Below are 19,094 nucleotides of genomic sequence, written 5' to 3' on the forward strand. Positions count from 1 at the left end.
CCTGCTCCCCGTCTGCCCCCTTCCCTCCTGGCCCCAGCACCTGCCTCCTGCACGGTGCCCACCTTGGGTCTGTGTTCTTGGGCCGTCACCCCACCACACTGGAGGTCCCCAGTAAACAGCCTCCCTCAGACCAGGATCCCACCTCCCCCCGGGCTGGGGGAGCCTTCTCCAGGCCCCTCACTGGCTTCCCCTCTGGGCCTGGCCAGCACTGTGCAAGGTCACAGGGTGGACTCTGACCTGGACCCTGTCCCTGGAGAGCACCCAGTCTGGTAAGGGTGAGCCCCTTAGCCCTGGTTTCACTTCCAGCAGAGGAGCAGGGTCTGGCTCCTGGGACTCTGGTACAGTCACCAGCTCTTCCTTGAGTTCCGTGCTCTGGCCGGCCCGGCTGGACACGGTCCCCGTCCAGGCCCTGCCCTGCTGGAGCTCATGCTCTCACGCCCTGAGCTGGCTTTAGAGGTGCCAGGGTGAGCGGAATCACCAGTGAGACATCCCCCTCTGACGGGGACACAGCGCCAGGTGCTCAAAGCGCTTCAGAGGCAAGGCTCGGTGCTCAGGAGGGACATCGCACTCTGCTTTCGCGGGTCAGGATGGTTTTATGTAAGCGGAAACCAATGAGCTCACTCCTTTGGGCAAATCTCCTTTGTAAAATGGCTGTTCCCAAAGCAGTGGGGCTGGGCCACAGGCTGTGAGCAAACCCAGAGCCCCACCCGTGGCCCCACCGGCTCCCTGGGGACAAACTGTAGTGGGTGGAGCGGTCCACACCTTCACGTGCAGCTCCACGGGCATGACTTCTGGGCAAGAGGGGATCGAGTTGCACGTCCTCTGGGTGACGTACTCTCCACGCCGGGCGGTTCCTTCCATGTTGGTGCGGCCAGCTCCTCCGTGTCCACGTGCCAAAGCACCGGTGCCCAGCAAATCAGGGTCTGTGTCCTGACCCTGGACAGGGGGTTTGCATCCGGGCCATTTGACCCTTTGCGTGTCACTCATAGCTGCCCGCTTTGGGGAGTGGTCAGTGGCTCCTGAAGTGCTGCGAACCTCAAGGGGAATCCGCCACCAGCGCTCCTTCCCGGAAGCCAGTCTGGGAGGTCACGTGCACCGCGCTCTTCCTGCCAGGGCGGTTGGCGCCTCAGCCTGTGTGTGAGGTCGCTGCTCTTGGAGAGCCCCGGGGCCTGGCTCCTGCAGCCCATGTGGTGTTCTTTTGGGAAATCTGCAGCTCCAAAGCAGCCGGCCCCTGGCATTTCCGTGGGTGACTTCATGAAGACATGGAGTCCTCTCCCCCCAGATCCCACACCTGCCCCTGACCCTTCCTCCTCCCCGGGAGCGGCATCACTGCCTTCCTCTCCTGCCTTCCTGGCCCTGGCAGCCCCCTGGACACTGGGAAGGGCGGCTCTCGAGTGCGGGGCTTGGCCTCTGTGTAGTGTGCACTTTTATTTTTTCAGCACGTTGTGAAATTCATAACACCCAGTAATGACTTCCTCACTCTACTGGGCAAAGGGAAAGCGGGGAAAAAGGACCTTGAAGAAAAATGAACCGTGGCAGGCGTGGACTCCATTTGTAACAATATGGAAATTGATTGTTGAGTCGGAGGAATATTTTGTAGTTTGCTTCGCTGTGCTCGGCACTAATAGCCGGGAGCATTAGTGAACCCAGGGAGTGAGTTATGGGCGCATTAAGGAGGCCTCGAGGCTCCGGGGCCTCCCTTGAAGTCAGGTTCCAGCCTGTGGGTCTGTCCTCCCCAGGCGCTGGCTCCTTTCTGCTCCCAGAGAGCCAGGCCGGGCGCTGCAGCTGGAGAAAAATCTGAGCGCTGTCTTGATGGAGTGGTAGGGCAGGACCCGGCTTCTAATCTCAACTCCTCCTCCCTGTGTGTTGTGTTACCTTGGGCAGGTGACTTGGCCTCTCCTGGTCTTAATTCCCTTGTTTGTAAAATGTGCTGTTTATCCCTCGCTTCAGGGGCAAGAGGAGATGGGAAAGGTCACTGATATAAAGGGCACAGGGACAGGCCCCTCCCTGGCTCAGCATGCTGGCTGGCTGGCTGGATGGATGGACAGATGTGCGAGGGGTAGCTCAGCAGCTGAAGGTGATGATAGGAATCTGGGAGACACCAGGAGCCAGGGGGAGGCACCAGGGATGACAAGTCTGCCCAGCCCCTAAGGGACCCAAGAATCAAGGAGGCTGTGACCATAGGAACTGCAAGCTGACTGTGACGAGGAGGAGGGAGGCCTCCTCTGCACACGGGCAATGCCTGGTGGCCGGGCTCTGCAGGCTTGGCCTGCCGCCGTGGCTTCCTGTCCACTCGTCCGCATCATCCGAAGTCACGGTCCCCACCCCCACCTATTCAGAACCCAGGCCTGCTTCCCTGCGTCTGTCTTGGGAACAGGCTCCCACATCCTTCGGGGCTCTTAGGTCAAAGCCACCTGTGTCTTCCTGGGGGCCTCCCTCTGCCTCACCTCCCACATCCTGGCCCTCTGACCCCTTCCCCATCACTCACATCTGTCCTCTCCTCTGTCCCCTTGGCTCCCTTGCTCCCCTGAAACCCAGGCCTGCCCACTCCTTGCCTGAACAGCTACATCAGCCTCTTCCTAATCTCAACTCCTCCTTCCTGCGTGTTGTGTCACCTTGGGCAGGTGACTTGGCCTCTCTTGGTCTTAATTTCCTCGTTTGTAAAATGTGTCTACCACACGTCCTCTTCCAGACTGAGGTCCCAATGACTTTCTTTCTTTCTTTCTTTCTTTCTTCCTTTCTTCCTTCCTTTCTTTCTTTCTTTCTTTCTTTCTTTCTTTCTTTCTTTCTTTCTTTCTTTCTTTCTTTCTTTCTTTCTTTCTTTCCCAGGGATTGAACCCAGGGGCCTTAACCACTAAGCCCCAGGCCCAGCCTGTTTTAGTATTTTATTTAGAGACAGGGTCTTGCTGAGTTGCTGAAGCTGGCTGTGAACTTGCAATCTTCCTGCCTCAGCTCCTGAGCCACTGGGATTACAGGTGTGTGCCACTGCACCTTGGCTCTCGGTGAATTCTTCAGGATCTGAACTTACTCCTCCCTTGCTTAACGCCTTGCATGGTCTTCAGCATTCTCTTAGGAACTCATGACCTCCAGGGATTTTGCAGAGGCCTCTCTCCTGCTTTTTCTCCCTGTGTCCCCCAGCCCCCTCCCCTCTGTGTGCTCTAGAACCAGCCTCTCAGATTCGAGGCATCTTGGAACCCCCTGGATTGCCACTCTCTCTTCTCCAGAGTTTCTGGCTCAGCAAATTGGGCCTGGGAAGCAACGGCGGCGGCAGAGCTCAGCCACCAGACATTGCCTGTGTGCAGAGGAGGCCTGCCCCCTCCTCGTCACAGTCAGCTTGTGGTTCCTATGGTCACGGCCTCCTTGATTCTCAGGATCCTACGGGGCTGGGCCTTTCTGACCAGATCCCAGGTGATGCGGAGGCGTCTGCTCTGGGGGCCCCCCCCGGGAGAGGCCTGCTGTCCACACTCTGCACGGCATGGCTCCCCCACAGTTCCCTTCCCACCTCCGGGCCCTGGCACCCCCTCTGCCTACTGTCTTGCTTCCCTATCTGTAATTATCCCTCTATGTGTCATCTTCTGCCGTGTCCCCAGGCAGTGGCCAGCAGGGAGCCCACTGGTACAGCACTGGTACCCTTGGTCCCTGTTGGTCCCAACAGCTGGGAACCTGGAGTCCCCTGGAGAGGGCTGGGCATAGTGGCTTCGGAGGGCTTGCTTTGCCAGGAGTTGACTGCTTGTCCCCCCACATCAAGCACAGGATCTGATGGCCAGGGTGGCCAGCCCTTCTAACAGCCAAGAGGAGCAGAGGCCTCTGGGAGCCAGAGGCCACAGCCAGAGCTCTGAGGGGCTCCTGAAGGGCAGGCGGCCTGGGCTCATGGGGGCGGCCCATGTTTTGTTTTGTTTTAATCATGGATGAGATGCTGATGTGGCCCTCCCCGGGGATGGCGGGGATGAGACCAGCCCCACAAGCGGTGGAGGCGCTTCTGCAAACAGCCAGGGAAGCCCAGGTCAGCAGCAGCGGGCGCGGGAGGCTGCTGTCCCAGAAGGAGGACGTCCATTATGCCAGGAGGGCGCGGGAGAGCCGGCCGCTCTGCTGCCCACTGCTCAGGCCCGACCCCTGGCCCTTACCCGAGGACAGCCCGGCCAGGGTCCTGCAGGAGGGCGCCGGGGTTCCCAGAACGGCGGGAAGTTGTCGGCCACAGCAGAACTTCCAGTGCATCCTTTCCGTGGGTGCCCTGGGCAGCCCTTGGTGGCTGGGAAACTGCTCGCCATACCTATTTTAAACACCAGTGTAATGGTTTATGGCCCATAGAGGGATAATTACGGAGTGCAGAACCCAGCTTTTATGGCCCCTCCTCCCCGGGGCGCACTTAGAGAACAGTATGTGTCATGTAGCCAATTTAGATAATGATTCTGATAAAGATAAACGGAATTGTTTATTATAAGTAATTGGGTCTGCTAAGGCCCAGATGAGGCGGTGATGGGGAAGGACTCCATAGGATGCAGGGACGTGGGGACAAGGGCCTGGGTGAGGCTTCAGGTGGAGGGGACAGGCCTGCAGCCCCCTTCCCTTTCTCTCCCTCCCTCTCTCCCCGCTCTCCAGGGCTGAATGGATCCTCCTCCATCCTGCATCCTAGGCAGAGGCTGCTCCTGGGCATAAATAAATCATGGGGTTTTCTGTTGAGTCAGCTGGGTGGGGGAGGCACCTGGAAGGAGGGACTGCAGGGGGCTCCGACAGCCCCAGGCGCCCAGGCAGCCGGCCTCCCGGTCCCCATGTGGTGCCGGAGCCCCCAGGGCTGCCGCCCTCCACACAGGCCAGCTGGCAGGTACGGGTGGGGTGCAGGGGCGGCCCTGCCCAGGGCGGGGGCTGCAGGGCTGTCTCAAGGGAGACAGCTAGGGTCTTTGTGAAGGGTAAACAAAGCAAGGCCCCCAGCCCTCCCGCCCACAGCACACACACCTGAGACCTCTCATCGCACCTCAGCTCAGGCCGTGGGAACGCTGCCCCTTTGCCGCCCGCCTGACCCCTGGTCTTCCTCCCGCTCTGAGGCCTCCAGGGTTCTCAGTGCGAGACCTGGATTCAGAAACTCGGGGTGTTCAGTCAGCCTCTAAGAACAGGGTCCGTGTCACACACGGGGATCCAGCAGACCAGGGTTCCGGGAGCTGGGTCTACACGGAGGGATCCTACCACGGGTGCTCTTAAAGTGGGGGGTCTACAAGCCAGGGCCTTGATGGAGGATCCCACAGTCTAGTTATTGGGGACCCTACAAGCCAGGCCATAGCCAGGGTGCCTGTGTGGGGGTCTCTGAGGAGCAGTAGCCCACGAGGCTGGCTCTGTGCAGCCAGGGCCTGGGAGGCAGGGCTCCCCCTCCCCAGAGGCGCAGGGGCCCATCAGACCCAGGTGTAGGGGCCCCAGCTTGACTGCCGGCGGCTGCGGCTCCCCAGATTGAAACCCAAACCGGAGGAGCGGCCTGTCAGGTGCCTGTGATCTGGGCATGATTGAGAGGGGTGCAGTGGGGAGGGGGCCACAGGCCCCCAGGGGCTGCTCCTGAGCAGCCACAGCGGGAGGCTGAGGAGGAGAAAGAGCGGGGATTTTCTCTTTCTTGGTGCTTATCTGATCCCGGGAGGGCAGGGCTCCCTTCAAAGGCAGGCTCCTTATCAGCTGGGATTTGTTTGGGGCGTGATAGCTGCACCTGGCGGGGAAGGGACCTGCAGGTGGGGGTGCTGGGGGGCGGCCCAGTGGGTCTGGGTTCCGGGGTGTGCATGTCCACGCCACAAATATGGCCAGCGCTGTGAGCAAGTGAGCAAGCTGCCGCCGTGCGCACCTCCAGGGCTGCCGCTCCCTCTTGTGCCTGACCTGGTGGGTGTGGGTGGGCGCACAGCAGACCTGCCCGGGGCAGGGGACCAAAAGATGGGGCTTCCATCTGGGCCTGGCATTGGACAGGGCACTGCTTGGTTTTGCCCTCATGCTGGTCCATGCTGGCCCCCTGTGTCCACCCTCCTGAGTCAGGTACCTGGGGCCATGGGAACCACCGGGGATGGTGGGTCAGGTTACTCACAGGCACAGCAGGCAGAGGAGGTGTAGCCCCGGGCAGGGGGTGGTATTGGTGGAGAAGAAAGGGACAGTGGAAAGGCCAAGGCATGAGCCACGTCAAGCCTGCTCAGGATGGGCGAGGCCAGGGGCCAGCCAGACTGAACACCCAGCCAAAAGGCTGGGATGTCCAGAGCCAGGGACAGAAAGTTGCTGTGGGACCTGGGTCTTCTGCTCTAGTTCACTCAGCTTAATGTCCATCCCCTAGCCTTGCCACATGCCCCCCGCAGTTTCTCTGTTGCTTTTTTTCAAGTGATAATTTTTGGTTTGTTTTTTGTGTTTGGTACTGGGGATTTAACCCAGGGGCACTTAACAACCGAGCCACGTCCCCTGCCCTTTTAAATTTTTTTTTTTTGAGACAGGGTCTCATTAAGTTGCTGAGGCTGGCCTCAAACTTGAGATCCTCCTATTTCAGCCTCCAGAGTCATTTGGGGATTACCAAAGCATACATCACCATGCCTGGATCAAGTGGACGATTTTTAATTAAAAGTTTTGTTTTGAGATAATTGTGGATTCATGTGCAATCGTTAGAATGACCCACAGATCCCTGGTACACTCTACCCAGTTTCTCTCAGTGGTAACACATTGCCCAGTATCACAACAAGGATGTTCACATCAGTGCAGGATGCAGCCCACACTGGATCTGTGTGTGGGGTGTGTGTGTGGGGGGGAGTGTGTAGTGGGGGTGTCTGCCTGCCTGCAGTTTGGTCCTTGTGTAAGTTTGCATGTCCACCACTACACATAGGAAAAAGAGCTGTTCCAGCCCCACCAGGTCCCCCGTTACCTGTTACCCTGCACACACCCCCTCCCTGACCATCTGGGCTGTCACCTGGCATGGTTTCATCTTGGGGTCACTTCTGTCTGCCAGGCTCCAAGTTATTAGGACCTCATGTTGGTGCCTCTCATCTCAATCCCTGAAACTGACCCCTCTCCCCGTCTCCCCTGCCCCTTTCTTGTGTACCCGGGCTCTCTGCCTGCAGGCCTGGCCCCAGAAGCCCCGTCCCTGCACTGTCCCCAGCGCCCACCCTAATGTCACTGCCACGCCCCATCTCCCACGGCTCCACTGTCCTAGGATAAGGACTGCTGGCTTGGCCCTGGCCCTGCCGGCCACTCTGAGCAAATCACAGGCTGCTGGGATGCCTCCCTGTGGGGCAGTCCCTGTGCCGAGGCCCTGTACCCTCGTTCCTCCTCCTGGATGACTCCTGGCCTCTGCGGATGTCCATGTCCTGTCCAGGCTGGTTGCCCCTTGGCTGGCCATCCCAGCCCTGACCCCGGACACTGTCTGGCTCTGGGTACTCCCTGCTCGTCCCCAGAGGCAGCCAATAACCTGTCGGCAGAAGCCTGGCCTGGCTGAGCGCTGGGGCCGGGAGCAGGCACCTAGCTAGTGTGGGGACCGTGACCGGTGGGTGGTGGGTGGCGGGTGTGTAGGTTGGCCTGCTGTGCCACTCAGGGTAGGGACGGGCCACCAGGGGCTAGTGCGGTGGAGGGAGGGACCGCAGGACGGCCTTCCTCACCTGGCCCCTGCCCTCCAGGTGTCAGCCCTGGCTCTGGAGGAGACGGAGAGCAGCTGCCAGCGCCTTGGCTGCCCAAAGCCCCAGCCTGCCCCGGGGTCGGGTGGGCCCCGGGAAGGGGGCGGGGCAGCTGTGACACCCCATCCCAGACCTGGGTCTGTGCTGTGTGACCTTGGGCAAAGCTCACGTCTCCCTGGTGCAGGATGTGGTGGCCACATGTGTGGGTTGAGTGGCTGAAGAGCTGGGCTTTTGAGGTGTCATGTTTGGCTTCTGTGAGGTCCCCAAGTGCCCCGAAGGGCATTCCAGCCCAGCCCGGGGTGGCAGCCCCCTTTGATGGGAAGAGCTAAGTGTCCTTGGGCCCCAGTCCGACCCCTCCAGAAGGGGCCTGGGAGGGGTCGGGGAGGAGGGTGCTGGGAGGGGTGAGGGAGCTGGTCGGTGACCCCTGCCCAGCAAGGGCATTCTGTTCAAGAGGAGAGACGGGTGACCAGCGTCATGGTGGGCCTTGCTCCTGCTACGGAGTCTGCAGGGTGGACATCAAGGAGAGATTGCTCAGTTTTGCCCACCGACATATTCTCAGAGCCCAGAACTGTGCCTGGTATGTGGCAAGGCTCAGAAAACCCACATGGAGCGGGCGAGCGGGCCTGGGCAGAGCATTCTCCAGCCCTAGACCAGAACAGGACGTGACGCTGCTGCCGGATTGGACACGTGATCCACAGGATATCAGCCACCATTTGGTCCACGTGTGTGGTGTGGGCGGAACCTCGCACATGCTAGCAAGCCCTCTGCTACGGAGCCTCCCCCAGCCCCAAATTCTCCCTCTGACAGCCTGCCACTCGGTGGATTTTGGTGCTTTGGAGACGTGCTGCACAGCATCCTGGCTGAGGGCTGCTGGCTGGAGGCTGGGGGTCCCTTCGTGTGAAGCACACCTGCTACTTCCTAAGAGCCAGGGTGGGCGGCAGCTTCCAAGAGGGGCAGAGAGCCGGTCAGCTTCTTAAAAGCACCGGGATCAAATCCCTAGAGCATGCAGGGGAAGTAAATCAAATACCCGGGCTAATATCTCATGAAGATAGAGGATTAAGTGGAGCCGTGAGCCTCCTAGCAGCCAGGACAGAAGGGAAATAGGATGAGGTCAGGAACTCATTGTCTGGCCGCAGGAGGCTGATGAGTGCATTGGGAGACTTTTGTTTTGTTTTTCCTGTTACCCAATTTATTTTTTGCAGGTGTCTTATATGAGAAAGGAAAACGGGCAGGTGTCAAATCCCCGGGCTTGGCTGGTGCCTGCCCATCCGAGGCTCTCGTTAAGCCTTTGATGAAGTGAAATATTGAAGAAGGTCCTCAGAGGCCATCTCCCCGGGCTCAGGGCTTCTGAGGCTGCTTGGAGAAGGCAGCTCGGGGCCCAGTGCGGGAAGAGGTGCTCCAAGGAGCACCCGGACCCAGGGGCAGGTAGTTGGAGGAGCCCCACTAGAAGATGGCATCTGGGCCTCCTCAGACCAGGGCCTTCTGCAGGATGGTGCTGCGCCCTCACAGTCCTGCTGCAGGAGGGTGAAGTGGGTGGGGTCACCTTGTTGTGGACATCAAGAATTCCAGCAGTGTCCAGCACTACCTGCTGCCCCCACCCACATCCCCCAAAGATGCTTCCAGGTATTGCCAAATGTCCCCCGGGGCAGAGTGGCCTCCTGTGCAGAAGCAGAGTTGGAGAGGCCCCAGGCCTTCCCACCTGACACTCCGTGGCCAGGCCCGGGGGTGTTGTGTTCTGCACCCTGCACCTCCCTCCACCCGGATCTGATCATCACCCAGGAAAGGGGATGGCACAGTGGGGAGGAGGCACGGCCACCTCCTGCCCCCTCACCCAAGCCCAGGGCCACCTCTGCAGCAGCAGTGTGTGTGCAGTATTCTGAGTATTTAATTGTTTTGTTCTGAGGTTTGTTTTTTTTTAAGTGGAGTGGGAAATGGGCAAAGTAAAAGCACCCCCAGGCTGGTGAGAAGCAACAGTCTTTCTGCCAAGGCAGACATCACCAGCTCCGCAGAGTGAACCTGAGACCAGGTCAGGAAGGAAAGTCATGAGACCAGGGGACACAAGCATGGTGGCATGTGAGTGATGGGGAGTGTCCTCCCAGTCCCGGCACCTGGGCCACATGGCACAGAAAATGCACCAAACAAGGCTCACGTGGGAGTCTGACGAGAGGATCCATTCTGGGCACACAGAATTCCGCTTATGCCGGGCAGGGCTCCCCCACAGTGACCCGCTGTGGCGCACGGCCAGGGTCACCTTATCCATGGAAGCAGGGGCTCCAGGCATCTGGGCCAGGATCAGTGGAGAAGGGGACTCTTGGGCTGTGGATTCAGAAGTGTGTCAGAGAGGTGGCCAGGCATTCTCACTGTGGAGCTCTTGTCACCCCACAGGGACCTGGACATAGATGCCTTGGGCCAGAGTCTTAGAAGTGAGGATCTTGAAACACTGATCCATTCAATCGGGCAGGCATTCGGCAAGCAATCAGCGAGGGCGCACCCTGTGTCGGTCACTCTACTAAGCATAGAACATGCAAAGATAAGTACGGGAACCTCAGGAGGCTGCTGGTTTTGTGAAGCCACCTCAACCTACACGACTTTTGTCTGTGCTGTCGTGTAGGTTGCTCACTGCACAAGAGCATCCAGGAGGGCAGTGGGAACCCATCTTCCTCCCCAGCACAGGTGTCTGTCCGCCCAGAAGGGGTGCCGTTTTCACTAGCAGTCAGGACTCAGGAGGGCTGGCAGCCGGTGATCAGAGATTCCACAGAAGGACTGAACCAGAGGCCTTGGGTGTTTACTCAGGGAAACTAACAGTGAAAGGAAGAAATCACAGAAGAGGGGCCAAAGAGGAGCCCTGACAGCCCAACGGAGAGTCTCACCCAGTGCCGAGGTCACAGAGTCCCCAAGAGGGGACCACCAAGTCAGGGGTCGGGAGGGGTGAGGCTGCAAATGCCAGGCCTGGGGCTTGGGGGACAGGAGCCGGGAGGAGGATCCTTGGGCCAGGGTGTGGGAGGGGGCTAGAAGCCACCTCGCCTCCGATTCGGCCTGCTGACCCCTGCCCTCCCCGCCGCCGGCTAGCCCCTCCCCGCTGTCCAGATTCCCACCTCCTGATTAGATTTGGGAAGGACTAATTAGATATAATTCATTATCCTCAAAAATGAGATCAGAAATCAGGAGCTCTCCTCAGAAGAAGGAGGCCTCGCCCCTCATCCATCATGCCGCTAAGTAACCAATTTAAAGTCAGGCGGACGCACGCGGCAGCATTATTACCTTGTCATAAACGGTTAGGGGAGGGCCCCCGACGAGGCAGCTTTATAAATGGTTTTTACCACATTAGTTTCCAGTTATTTGACATCCACTTTGCTTAAGATAAATGCTGAACAAATAATCAAATTATCAAGCCCAAACCTGGGAAAGTCATTTGCATTAATTGTAGCAGGAGGGGCCGGGCATCCAAATTTGGAGAGCCCCCTGCCCTGTCAGGCCCGGCTTGGCAGGAAGGGAGGGAGGAGGACTTCCGGCTGGGGTGAGAAGTTGGGTCTGGGAGCTGGAGGCACCCAAAGGCCCCAAATGGGTGGGCAGGCCAGCCCCTGGGTGCAGGCCACAGGACCTGTCAGGAGCCAGAGCGGGCGCGCTCCCGGGCCCAGGGCCGCCGTGTGGTGACTGGGCCTGCCGCCGCCTCTGTCATGTGTGCGCGGAGTCATGCAAACACGCAGACGGCGCACCACGGTTCTTACTGTCTGTTGCCGGGAGCCAGTGTCTTTTGTCTGGCCCCAGAAGGGCCCTGTCACAGGCATGAATGGACCCCCTGCCCCTACAGAACATGACAGCTTCAGGCAGTCCTTGCCCCAGGCCCGTCTGGTTCCTGTCCTGGCCACCAGTGCTGGGCAGGTGGTGAGGAGCACCCTGGGCCTGGGCGGGACGTGTCCAGGGGCACCCGCTGACCCTCCTCCAGCTGGGCCGGGAAGGCTCCCTCCAGCAGCAGCCTTTGAGCAGAGAATGGCAATTTCACGCTGTCCCCAGGAGGCCCTCCTGAGCCCCAGCTGGGCCAGGCCTGGGCCAGCCCCATAGGCACCCACCCCCCACCCCAGCAGGGCTGGCCCCAGCCTGTCCAGCCTCTTCCACACAGAGCAGGGCAGGTCCTCGCTGCTCTTCTGGCTGCAGACGCTGGCTTAGCTTCAAAGAGTGTTCTGTGTGAGAGTGTGCACGCTGCCCCTGGAGACTGTCCCCTCTGGGGCTGTCCCCTCTGGCCTCAGAGGTTGTGCTCTGTGAGTGTCTCCCCTGGCCTAAGAGGTGGGGCCAGTGAGAGCTTCCTATGGTCGGTGTAGAGCTGCTTGGAGCTGCCCAGGAAGGGACTCCTGATGCCCCTGTGAACAGGACAGAGAATCGCCATGCTGGGGCCAGTGGCTTGGAGTCTGACTCCAGCCTGACTCCTGTGAAACTTTGGGCAAGTCACTTAACTTACTCTGTGCCTTGGTTTCCTCATCTGTAAACTGGATCACCATGAGGGTCGACGTTCACAGAGCACTTGTGTCATAGCCCAGAGAAGGGCTGGAAACGCAGTGGGTCAGGGGGCTGCAGAGGCCAGCTCGGACACGTGGGTCTCAACTCTTCCCGCCTCTAACAACTAGGAGTCACTGAGCAGCTCGGGGACCGAGCCGCCCTGCACCCAGACGGTGGGAGTCGATGTCTGCTGAGGCTCTTGGGTGGGACAGGGATGCAGACATGCAACAGGTGGTGACAGGACCCTTTGAGAGGTGCCCTGAGAGGACACACAGCAGGGACTGGAGAGGCCCAACAACAGCCCGTGACAGTGCGGGTCCTCCTGGAACTGTCTCTGCAAAAGCAGCGTCTCAACTAAGAGGTGGGCTGGACCAGGGGGCAGGGGGCGCCCCACCCAGGACACGCCCCACGCAGGCCACCTCCAAGGTCCAGCTGGCTTCTGCCCAGTAGCTCCTTCAGCACTGAGCAGTGGGGCTGGGCAGCAGCCGGGTGGGGCGGGCTGGCCGCTTCAGGCAGCTGCTCTGGTCGGTCGGCAGGCGGAGGCCACCATGCAGGGGGCACTGAGGCTGAGCGGAAGCACATGGTCGCTGTCTGTTTATTGGGCAGCGGAGCAGGTTTAATGGGCTAGCCCCGGAGCCATGGTGGGAAGGCCTCAGAGGAGCCCTGGACGGGTGGCCCCCCTCCCTGCAACTGCCCCAGCTCAGCTGGGCTTGCCCGAGCCAGGAGCCTGGGGCTCTGGGGGCCCCGCCTGCTCCTCTGCAGCCTGTGGTGGGGCCGTGGCACCTGGGAATACCAGGCCCTAGTGGGAGGGTCTGGACCTGCCCACACCATCCTCCAGGCCCTCAGGGCTCCCTGCAAGGTGTGGTCAATGCAGAGGACACCTGGCCAGGCCTGACCTCTGCCCCACCCAGGCGGGCCCCCAGCGCCCCCGGCCCAGTGGTCCCTGCAGCCCCAGCCCCAGCCATCAGTCATCCCCCCCACCCTCGGAACAGCTGGTGCTTCCAGGGAAATTGACTAATGAATCAACAATGCGGGGATTGTGGAGGCGGAGCGGCGGGAAAGGGCCTCCCTCCCAGCACCAGGCCCACCGGGCACTGAGGACACCTGCGGGGCAGCAAGCCCCCGCCCCTGCCCACAGCTCTGACCCCAGCACCCTTCGGGTTAAAGAATGACCAGGACCTGACTGACCCAGGTGCTTGCCAGCCCCGGCCCTGCCAGTTACCAGCTGTGTGGCCTCACGCAAGGGTCCTTACCTCTCTCGGCTCCGTCCTCTCCTCCGCACAAGTGGGATGAACCCATTCCAGGCGTTGGCAGGCTGTGGTCAAGAGGGGCCTGGTGCGTGGGCCTGCTGGGCTGCCGGCAGCCGCAGCGATACAGTGACCGTCACATCACTGCCCAGGAACATCCTTGATGCACGGGTCCCAGTGACCCTTGCCAGGGAGCTTCCTTGGAACCTCCGCTTCCTCTCCTGTAAAGTGGGGCCCGGATCCTCTTTCCCTGAGGGTGGCGGTGGGGACTGGTTCCTGCTCGGAGACCTCCTGGCTTCCAGCCCGGCCTGCACAGCCCTGGGAATTCTGCAGAACCAGTTAGTTCCCTGGCCTGGCCCCTTGCACTCCCACGCCCTGCCCGCAGGAGGAAGGGTGCCTGCTCCCAGGGTGGGCACACGGGCCAGGGAGGTGAGGGCGGAAGTGTGTGGGGCTGGGCTGGAAGCCGGGGGGTGGCCTGTTGGAGCAGGCCCCGGGCTGGGCACAGAGGGCCCATTGTTGCTGGGCCCAGTCAGGCCAGACCCATGAGAACGGCCGCTGCTGCCGAGTTTCGAAAAGTGTCTAGACAGGGCAGCCCCGGGGCCCTGGCCTGGGCTGCCTCCAGGTGGGGCTGAGCCACTCTGGGCAGGCAGAAAGGCTTGCGCCCTTGGCTCAGACGGTACCCAGTAGATACCAGGGAGACGGGGGCAGAGGAAGAATGTATGTGATCCAAATGCTGCTGGCCAGGAGGATGGCCTTGGCCATGGTTCCGTACTTGGGACCTAGAGAGGGGCCTAGACTGAAGTCAGAAAACCCTGGGTTCCAGTCCTGGCTCTTGCTGTGTGACCTGGGGTAAGTGAATGTCCCTCTCCAAGCCTTATCAGCCTCAGCAAAATAACCTAAGCTTTAAGAACTCTGTGGTCAGAGAGACTTGGATTCAAATCCCAGCTCAGCCACTTCCACAGAGTGGAGTGACTTTGGCAAGGGACTTGAGCTCTGCGAGTCCCATCTGTAAAATAGGAATACAAAGAATTCCTCCCTCATCTCTAAAGTGAGATGGCCCAGGGAGGTGTCTAGAGTGGGGCCTGGCGCGCAGTGGGTGTGCGACGAGCCTCGCTGACCGCAGCTGTTGTTACCGTCCCCGGCACCTTGGTTTCTTTTGGGTGAACCCAGGCTTGCAGGGCACTTTCCAGGCCCCACCTGGCACGAGGCCGGCGCGCGGCAGTCCTGGGTGCCTTTTCTGAGACAGTGCTCGGGAGCCTGGCCCTGTTCTTGGCCTTGGTTGCAGTGCCTGGGAAATGGGCTCTTCCTGGACCAGGCCACCCACCAGGTGGGGCAGCAGCCAGGCCTCTTTGGGGAAGCCCCTCCTCTCTGCATGTTGGGGCTATTTTTAGCCGGGCGGGTGGGGCTGCTGCTCTTATCTCTGCCTGACACTCTTGGCACGTGGACCGACAGGGCTCCTCCGCTGTCCTGTGCCAGCTGCACCCACAGAGCCCAGGGGACGCCAGGGAGAGGAAGATGCCTGTCCAGCCACCCCTGCCCCCGCAGCCTCCAGGCCACCCACGGCCAGCCCCAGGTCTGAGGCTGTGGGGGTCTCACATCTGTAAAGGGAGCCAAAAGCCACCCTCCCCTCCCACCACGCTCTGTGTGGTTTCCATGGCGATGAGCACAAATCCCCGGGCCCTTCACAGAGGGGCCTTGTTTGTTTTGCCTGCATAACTCTGCAGGCCCAGAGTCAGAGGCCCCGTTCCCGCCCTGCCTGGCCCAGGCCCCTGCCCATCAGATGGGCAGGCCCAGAGGGGCAGGGGGCCGAGAGGGGCGACCTCTACACTTGTCCACCCTGTCTGCAGGGGAGGGACATGCCCCTGAGACAGCACGGGCCGTTCTAGGTGCTTCATCAATATGGGAATCGTGCAAGTCCTTCCTGACCTTGACCAAAGCCACCCGCCTCCCCAATCCTCAGTCCCTCTACCTGCAAAATGGGGATAAAGGTGTCCAACTCGTTTGAGGGGATGAAGCACTCAATAAAGTGAGCCTGACCGTGCCCAGCACCCAGCTGGATCAGCAAGTCCCACTGGGACACCTTCTCCCTGCTGGTGTTGTCTTTGTCGTGAGGAGGAGAGGTGTCCCCAAACCCTGGCACCTCCCTAGCTTCTCCCAGCTCCCCAAGCCACCTGCTGAGCCGCTCCTAGCACCCTGATTCGGGAGGAGGGGTGCAGGCTGGCACAGCCCACAGTCAGGCCCCCTTGAGCTGGGCCCTGGGGGCGGGGGTGGGGCTGCAGCTATGCGGTGGCATTCCACAGCCCTGCCAACCACTGCTCCTGACTCTGCTGGCTAAATTGAGTCTCGGTTTCCTTAAAATGACTATTTATTGCTTTAATGCAGCATTGAGTATCTACTGAGCGCTGGAGAAAAGGCCTGCCTGGCCGGGGCTCCGTGGCCGCCTGTCAGTGACAGCGTCAGCAGGGCTGCTCTGGGAGGGCGCCTGGGGACTGGAAGCGGCCCTTCTTGCCAGGGAAACAAAGGCCCCTCCCATGCTCCCTGTGCTGTGCTGCAAGGTCTCTGATCCCCCCCGCCCCTGGGTGACGTGTGCTCTGGAGGAGGAGGCCTGCGGGACACCCCAGTCGCCCCTCACCAGCCGTGGAGAATTGCTGGCCTTTGAGCAGAGCAGGCACCAGCTGCCCCCCACCAGCCACTGGGTAGCCCGCCTCTCAGTGGGGCTGGCCATGCCAGCCTCCGGCATCTCAGCTGTGTCCCCGGCATGAACAAGGGGGGCTTGGGCACTCCCTGAGGGCTGCACCATTGTCTCCGGGGTGAATGCAAATGCCGACCAAAGCACAGAAGGCGGCCGGCAAGGAGAGGCCGTGTGTGCGGCGAGACAAATATGGGAGGAGAGACCCTGCGTCCCAGCCAGCACCATAGGGCACGATGCGCTGGTGCCAGGCAGAGGCACCGTGCCACATCTCAGCAGTCCCAGTGACATCCTGCTGGTCTCAGCAGTCCCAGTGACATCCTGCTGGTAGCCACTGTTCCACCCTATTTTACAGATGGGAAAACTGAGGTTTGAGGCTTGATGAGAGGCAGTGGCTGGGCCTGAACCCAGGTCTGTTGCTCAGCTCCCACCTCCCAGGGGCCAGCGCTCTCTGGAGGCAGTAGGCGGACGGGGGAATTGGCCGAGAAGGGCAGGAAGAGGGGATGGCCAGGGCAAAGCGCAGGGCCCGGAGGAGCTGAGCTGGGGAGAGGCTGGCTAGGTGAGGTGCGGGGCCAGCTCAGGGAGAACGCGCCTGGGCGGCTGGACCCTGGATCCCTGTCCAGAAAGAGGCAGAGGCGGCAGCGAGAGGGACCAGGGTGGAAATGGAGGCAGAGGAAGGACCTGCGGGAGTGGGCTACAGCTGGGTGGCGGAGCACGCTTGAGGCCCCGGACCCCGTCCCAGTCCCCCCAAAAGAAAACGGAGGGAAGGAGGAAGAAGTCACTGCAGAGGAGATAGACAGCGGCCTGGCTGGCAGGCCTTTGTGCTGGGAGCCCTGCGAGGCTCCATGCACAGGAGACACTGGAAGGAGCTGCAGCCCGAGACTCCGGGGGCCGCTCAGAGGAATCGGCCGCTCTGCCCTGTGGCTGTGAGTTGTGCTGGATTGTCATTCCCAGGGACCAGGAGGCCAGCCAGGCCTGGCGGTGGTGCCAGGGCAAGCGCCTGCAGGAGGGCCGCATGGTGGGCCGAGAGGGGAAGAGGGTGACGAGGGCTCCCAGGTCCTGGACCTCAGCTTGGAAGGACGGTGGTGTCCCTTCCAGAAAAGCTGGTTGGAGGGAGATGAATGAGCTAAGGTGGAAACGACCAATGGGTCGCTTTCTTTCTTCTTGATATGTCCCTCTTTTTAGTAGTTCTCACATTGTTTCTTCTGGTGTTATAAAGTCGTCTTGCTCATTGTGAAATAAGCTCAGACGAAGCAGAAGTAAGGGAAGCCCGTGACAGACCTTGTCCCGCGCCTCCCCAGAGTGGGCGACGGGGCTGCGGGTCCAGGCCTCTCCTGACGCGTGGTTCCTGGAGCCGTTCTGCGCACACCGGTGTTTAGTTTTGCTTTGTTTTGCTTTTTCCATGCTGAGGACCCCATTCCCTCCAGCCTGTCCTCTGCTCAGTGCTCAGCGGCACTGAGGCCACAGCCTGCTCCAGTGCACGCCTTGTTCCTGTGGCCACAGCGTAGCGCTCCAGGGAATGGGTGAGCTCTGATTTATGAGCCCATTTCCCCCTCTGACAGCCTGGGCTGTGGCCAGGGCCTTGCTGTCACACCCACGCCGTCAGCGGGCGTCCTGGTGTGTGTGCCTTTGTGCATCTGTGCTGCCTGACAGAAGCCGGGTGTGGACACAGGGGGCCGTGCTGCCCTGAGGCACCCACAGAGTGTTCCGGGAGGCAGGTGGGCAAAGGGGCTGCGTTCCCAGGAGGAAGAGGGGGCGGGTGGTGCTGTAGAACGGGGGGCAGTGGTCGGAAGGCTTTATGACGAAGTCACAAGAGGACTGAAACCTGGGGGCCTGCCTTTTAGGAGCAGGTGGAGAACCAGGGGAGAGACAAGGCCGTGTACCTTTGTGCAGTTTCCAGAACCAAGGGACGGCTAGGTATGGCAAATAGCTGAGGAGGGATGTGGGCTGAGATGCCCCTTGTTCTGCACCTGGCCCATAGTAGCTGCTCAACAAACACAGGCCACTTCACTCAATCCATGAACCAGTGATCCAGGGTCCAGAGCCTGGAAGTCCCAGTGAGGACGTGGTGCCTGTGGGTATGGACATTTTCCACAGGTGGCTGGCCAGCGAGGTTGGGGGTGCGCGGGGGTGTGCGGGGGGAGGGGATGAGGGACCTTTGTCCCAGCCGGTTAGGAGAGGAGGACAGAGGGAGCCGTGTCCAGGAGGTACTTTTTTGACTGGGGCTCCAGGACAGAGACTCAAGGAGACCAAGGTCTGCGGGGACCTCAGAGGCAGGGGAGGGTCCCTCTGGGGTCCCTCTGGGCAGGAGGCAGAGCTGAGTTAGGTTGGAACGGGGCTGGAAGTCGGTGTCTAGCGAGCTCAACGCTCACCATGTCCTCCGCCTTCACCAGATGCCCTCGAAGGCGGACTCCAGCGCACAGACCAGGACCCCGCACTCTGGAGGCGACGGCACCTTAGACAAACAGAGGCAGGAGTTGAATCCACACCCTCCAGACCCAGGAGACCCCGACCCTCCTCCTGTCCCCTGCCCCTCCCACAGCCCAGCCCCCGGGAGAGAGCAGCTCCAGGGAGCCGCCTGCTTGCGCCCAGTGCCCCTCGTTGGGAGAGGCTGCTGCACTTCGCAGCTTTGCTCAGCTATTGTGGATCGTCACACGAAGGGCCCCAAACGCTGGCTGGCCATTTAGAGATGGACACAGAGACTGTGGCGGGCCTGGGATCCAGCCCTGCCCTGGCTCGAGCACTGAGCCGAGAGGACAGAGGCGGGAGGGGTGGGGGCGAGGAAGAGGGAGACTTGCCAGGTGGGAAGGTGGGAGGCCAGAGGCAGGAGCAGGCCAGGGCCATCCACAGGGGACAGAGGAGGGTGGTGGGGCCTGGAGCAGGGCCCAGCGGACAAGAGGACAGATGCAGGATTTGGGTGTGGGGACTGGGGCAGATTGGGGTTGCCGGGGAGTTGGCAAGTAGAGGGCCCTGGCCTGGCCACCAAGCACCGGGACCCAGGGTGACTCACTGCCCTCTGGCCCAGGGCCTCCTGCCCCACCAGCAATAACC

At 60.9% G+C, this 19,094-nt stretch overlaps 1 protein-coding gene and 1 long non-coding RNA gene across 4 annotated transcripts in view; one reads left to right on the forward strand and one right to left on the reverse strand.

Moving 5' to 3' along the window:
* Lmx1b (LIM homeobox transcription factor 1 beta) overlaps positions 1-19,094 on the forward strand; it is a 74,326-nt gene that overhangs the window by 28,864 nt on the left and 26,368 nt on the right. The window contains exon 1 of one of the 3 annotated variants that reach the window (XM_078048229.1): positions 13,790-14,203. The exons of the other annotated variants lie outside the window; for them this stretch is intronic. Within the exon in view, the coding sequence (XP_077904355.1) occupies positions 14,070-14,203 (134 nt within the window). The 5' untranslated portion in view covers positions 13,790-14,069. Of the gene's footprint in view, positions 1-13,789; positions 14,204-19,094 lie in introns of those variants that run through there. 3 annotated transcript variants of the gene reach the window in all.
* On the reverse strand, positions 9,519-13,802 carry LOC120889904 (uncharacterized). Its single transcript, XR_005734114.2, has 3 exons — positions 13,361-13,802; positions 12,070-12,673; positions 9,519-11,971 (listed from the first exon to the last, which is right to left on the reverse strand). It is a non-coding gene; the product is annotated as an uncharacterized LOC120889904 (long non-coding RNA).

This window comes from Ictidomys tridecemlineatus, chromosome 4, assembly GCF_052094955.1.
Source record: "Ictidomys tridecemlineatus isolate mIctTri1 chromosome 4, mIctTri1.hap1, whole genome shotgun sequence".
NCBI classification, from domain to species: domain Eukaryota; kingdom Metazoa; phylum Chordata; class Mammalia; order Rodentia; family Sciuridae; genus Ictidomys; species Ictidomys tridecemlineatus.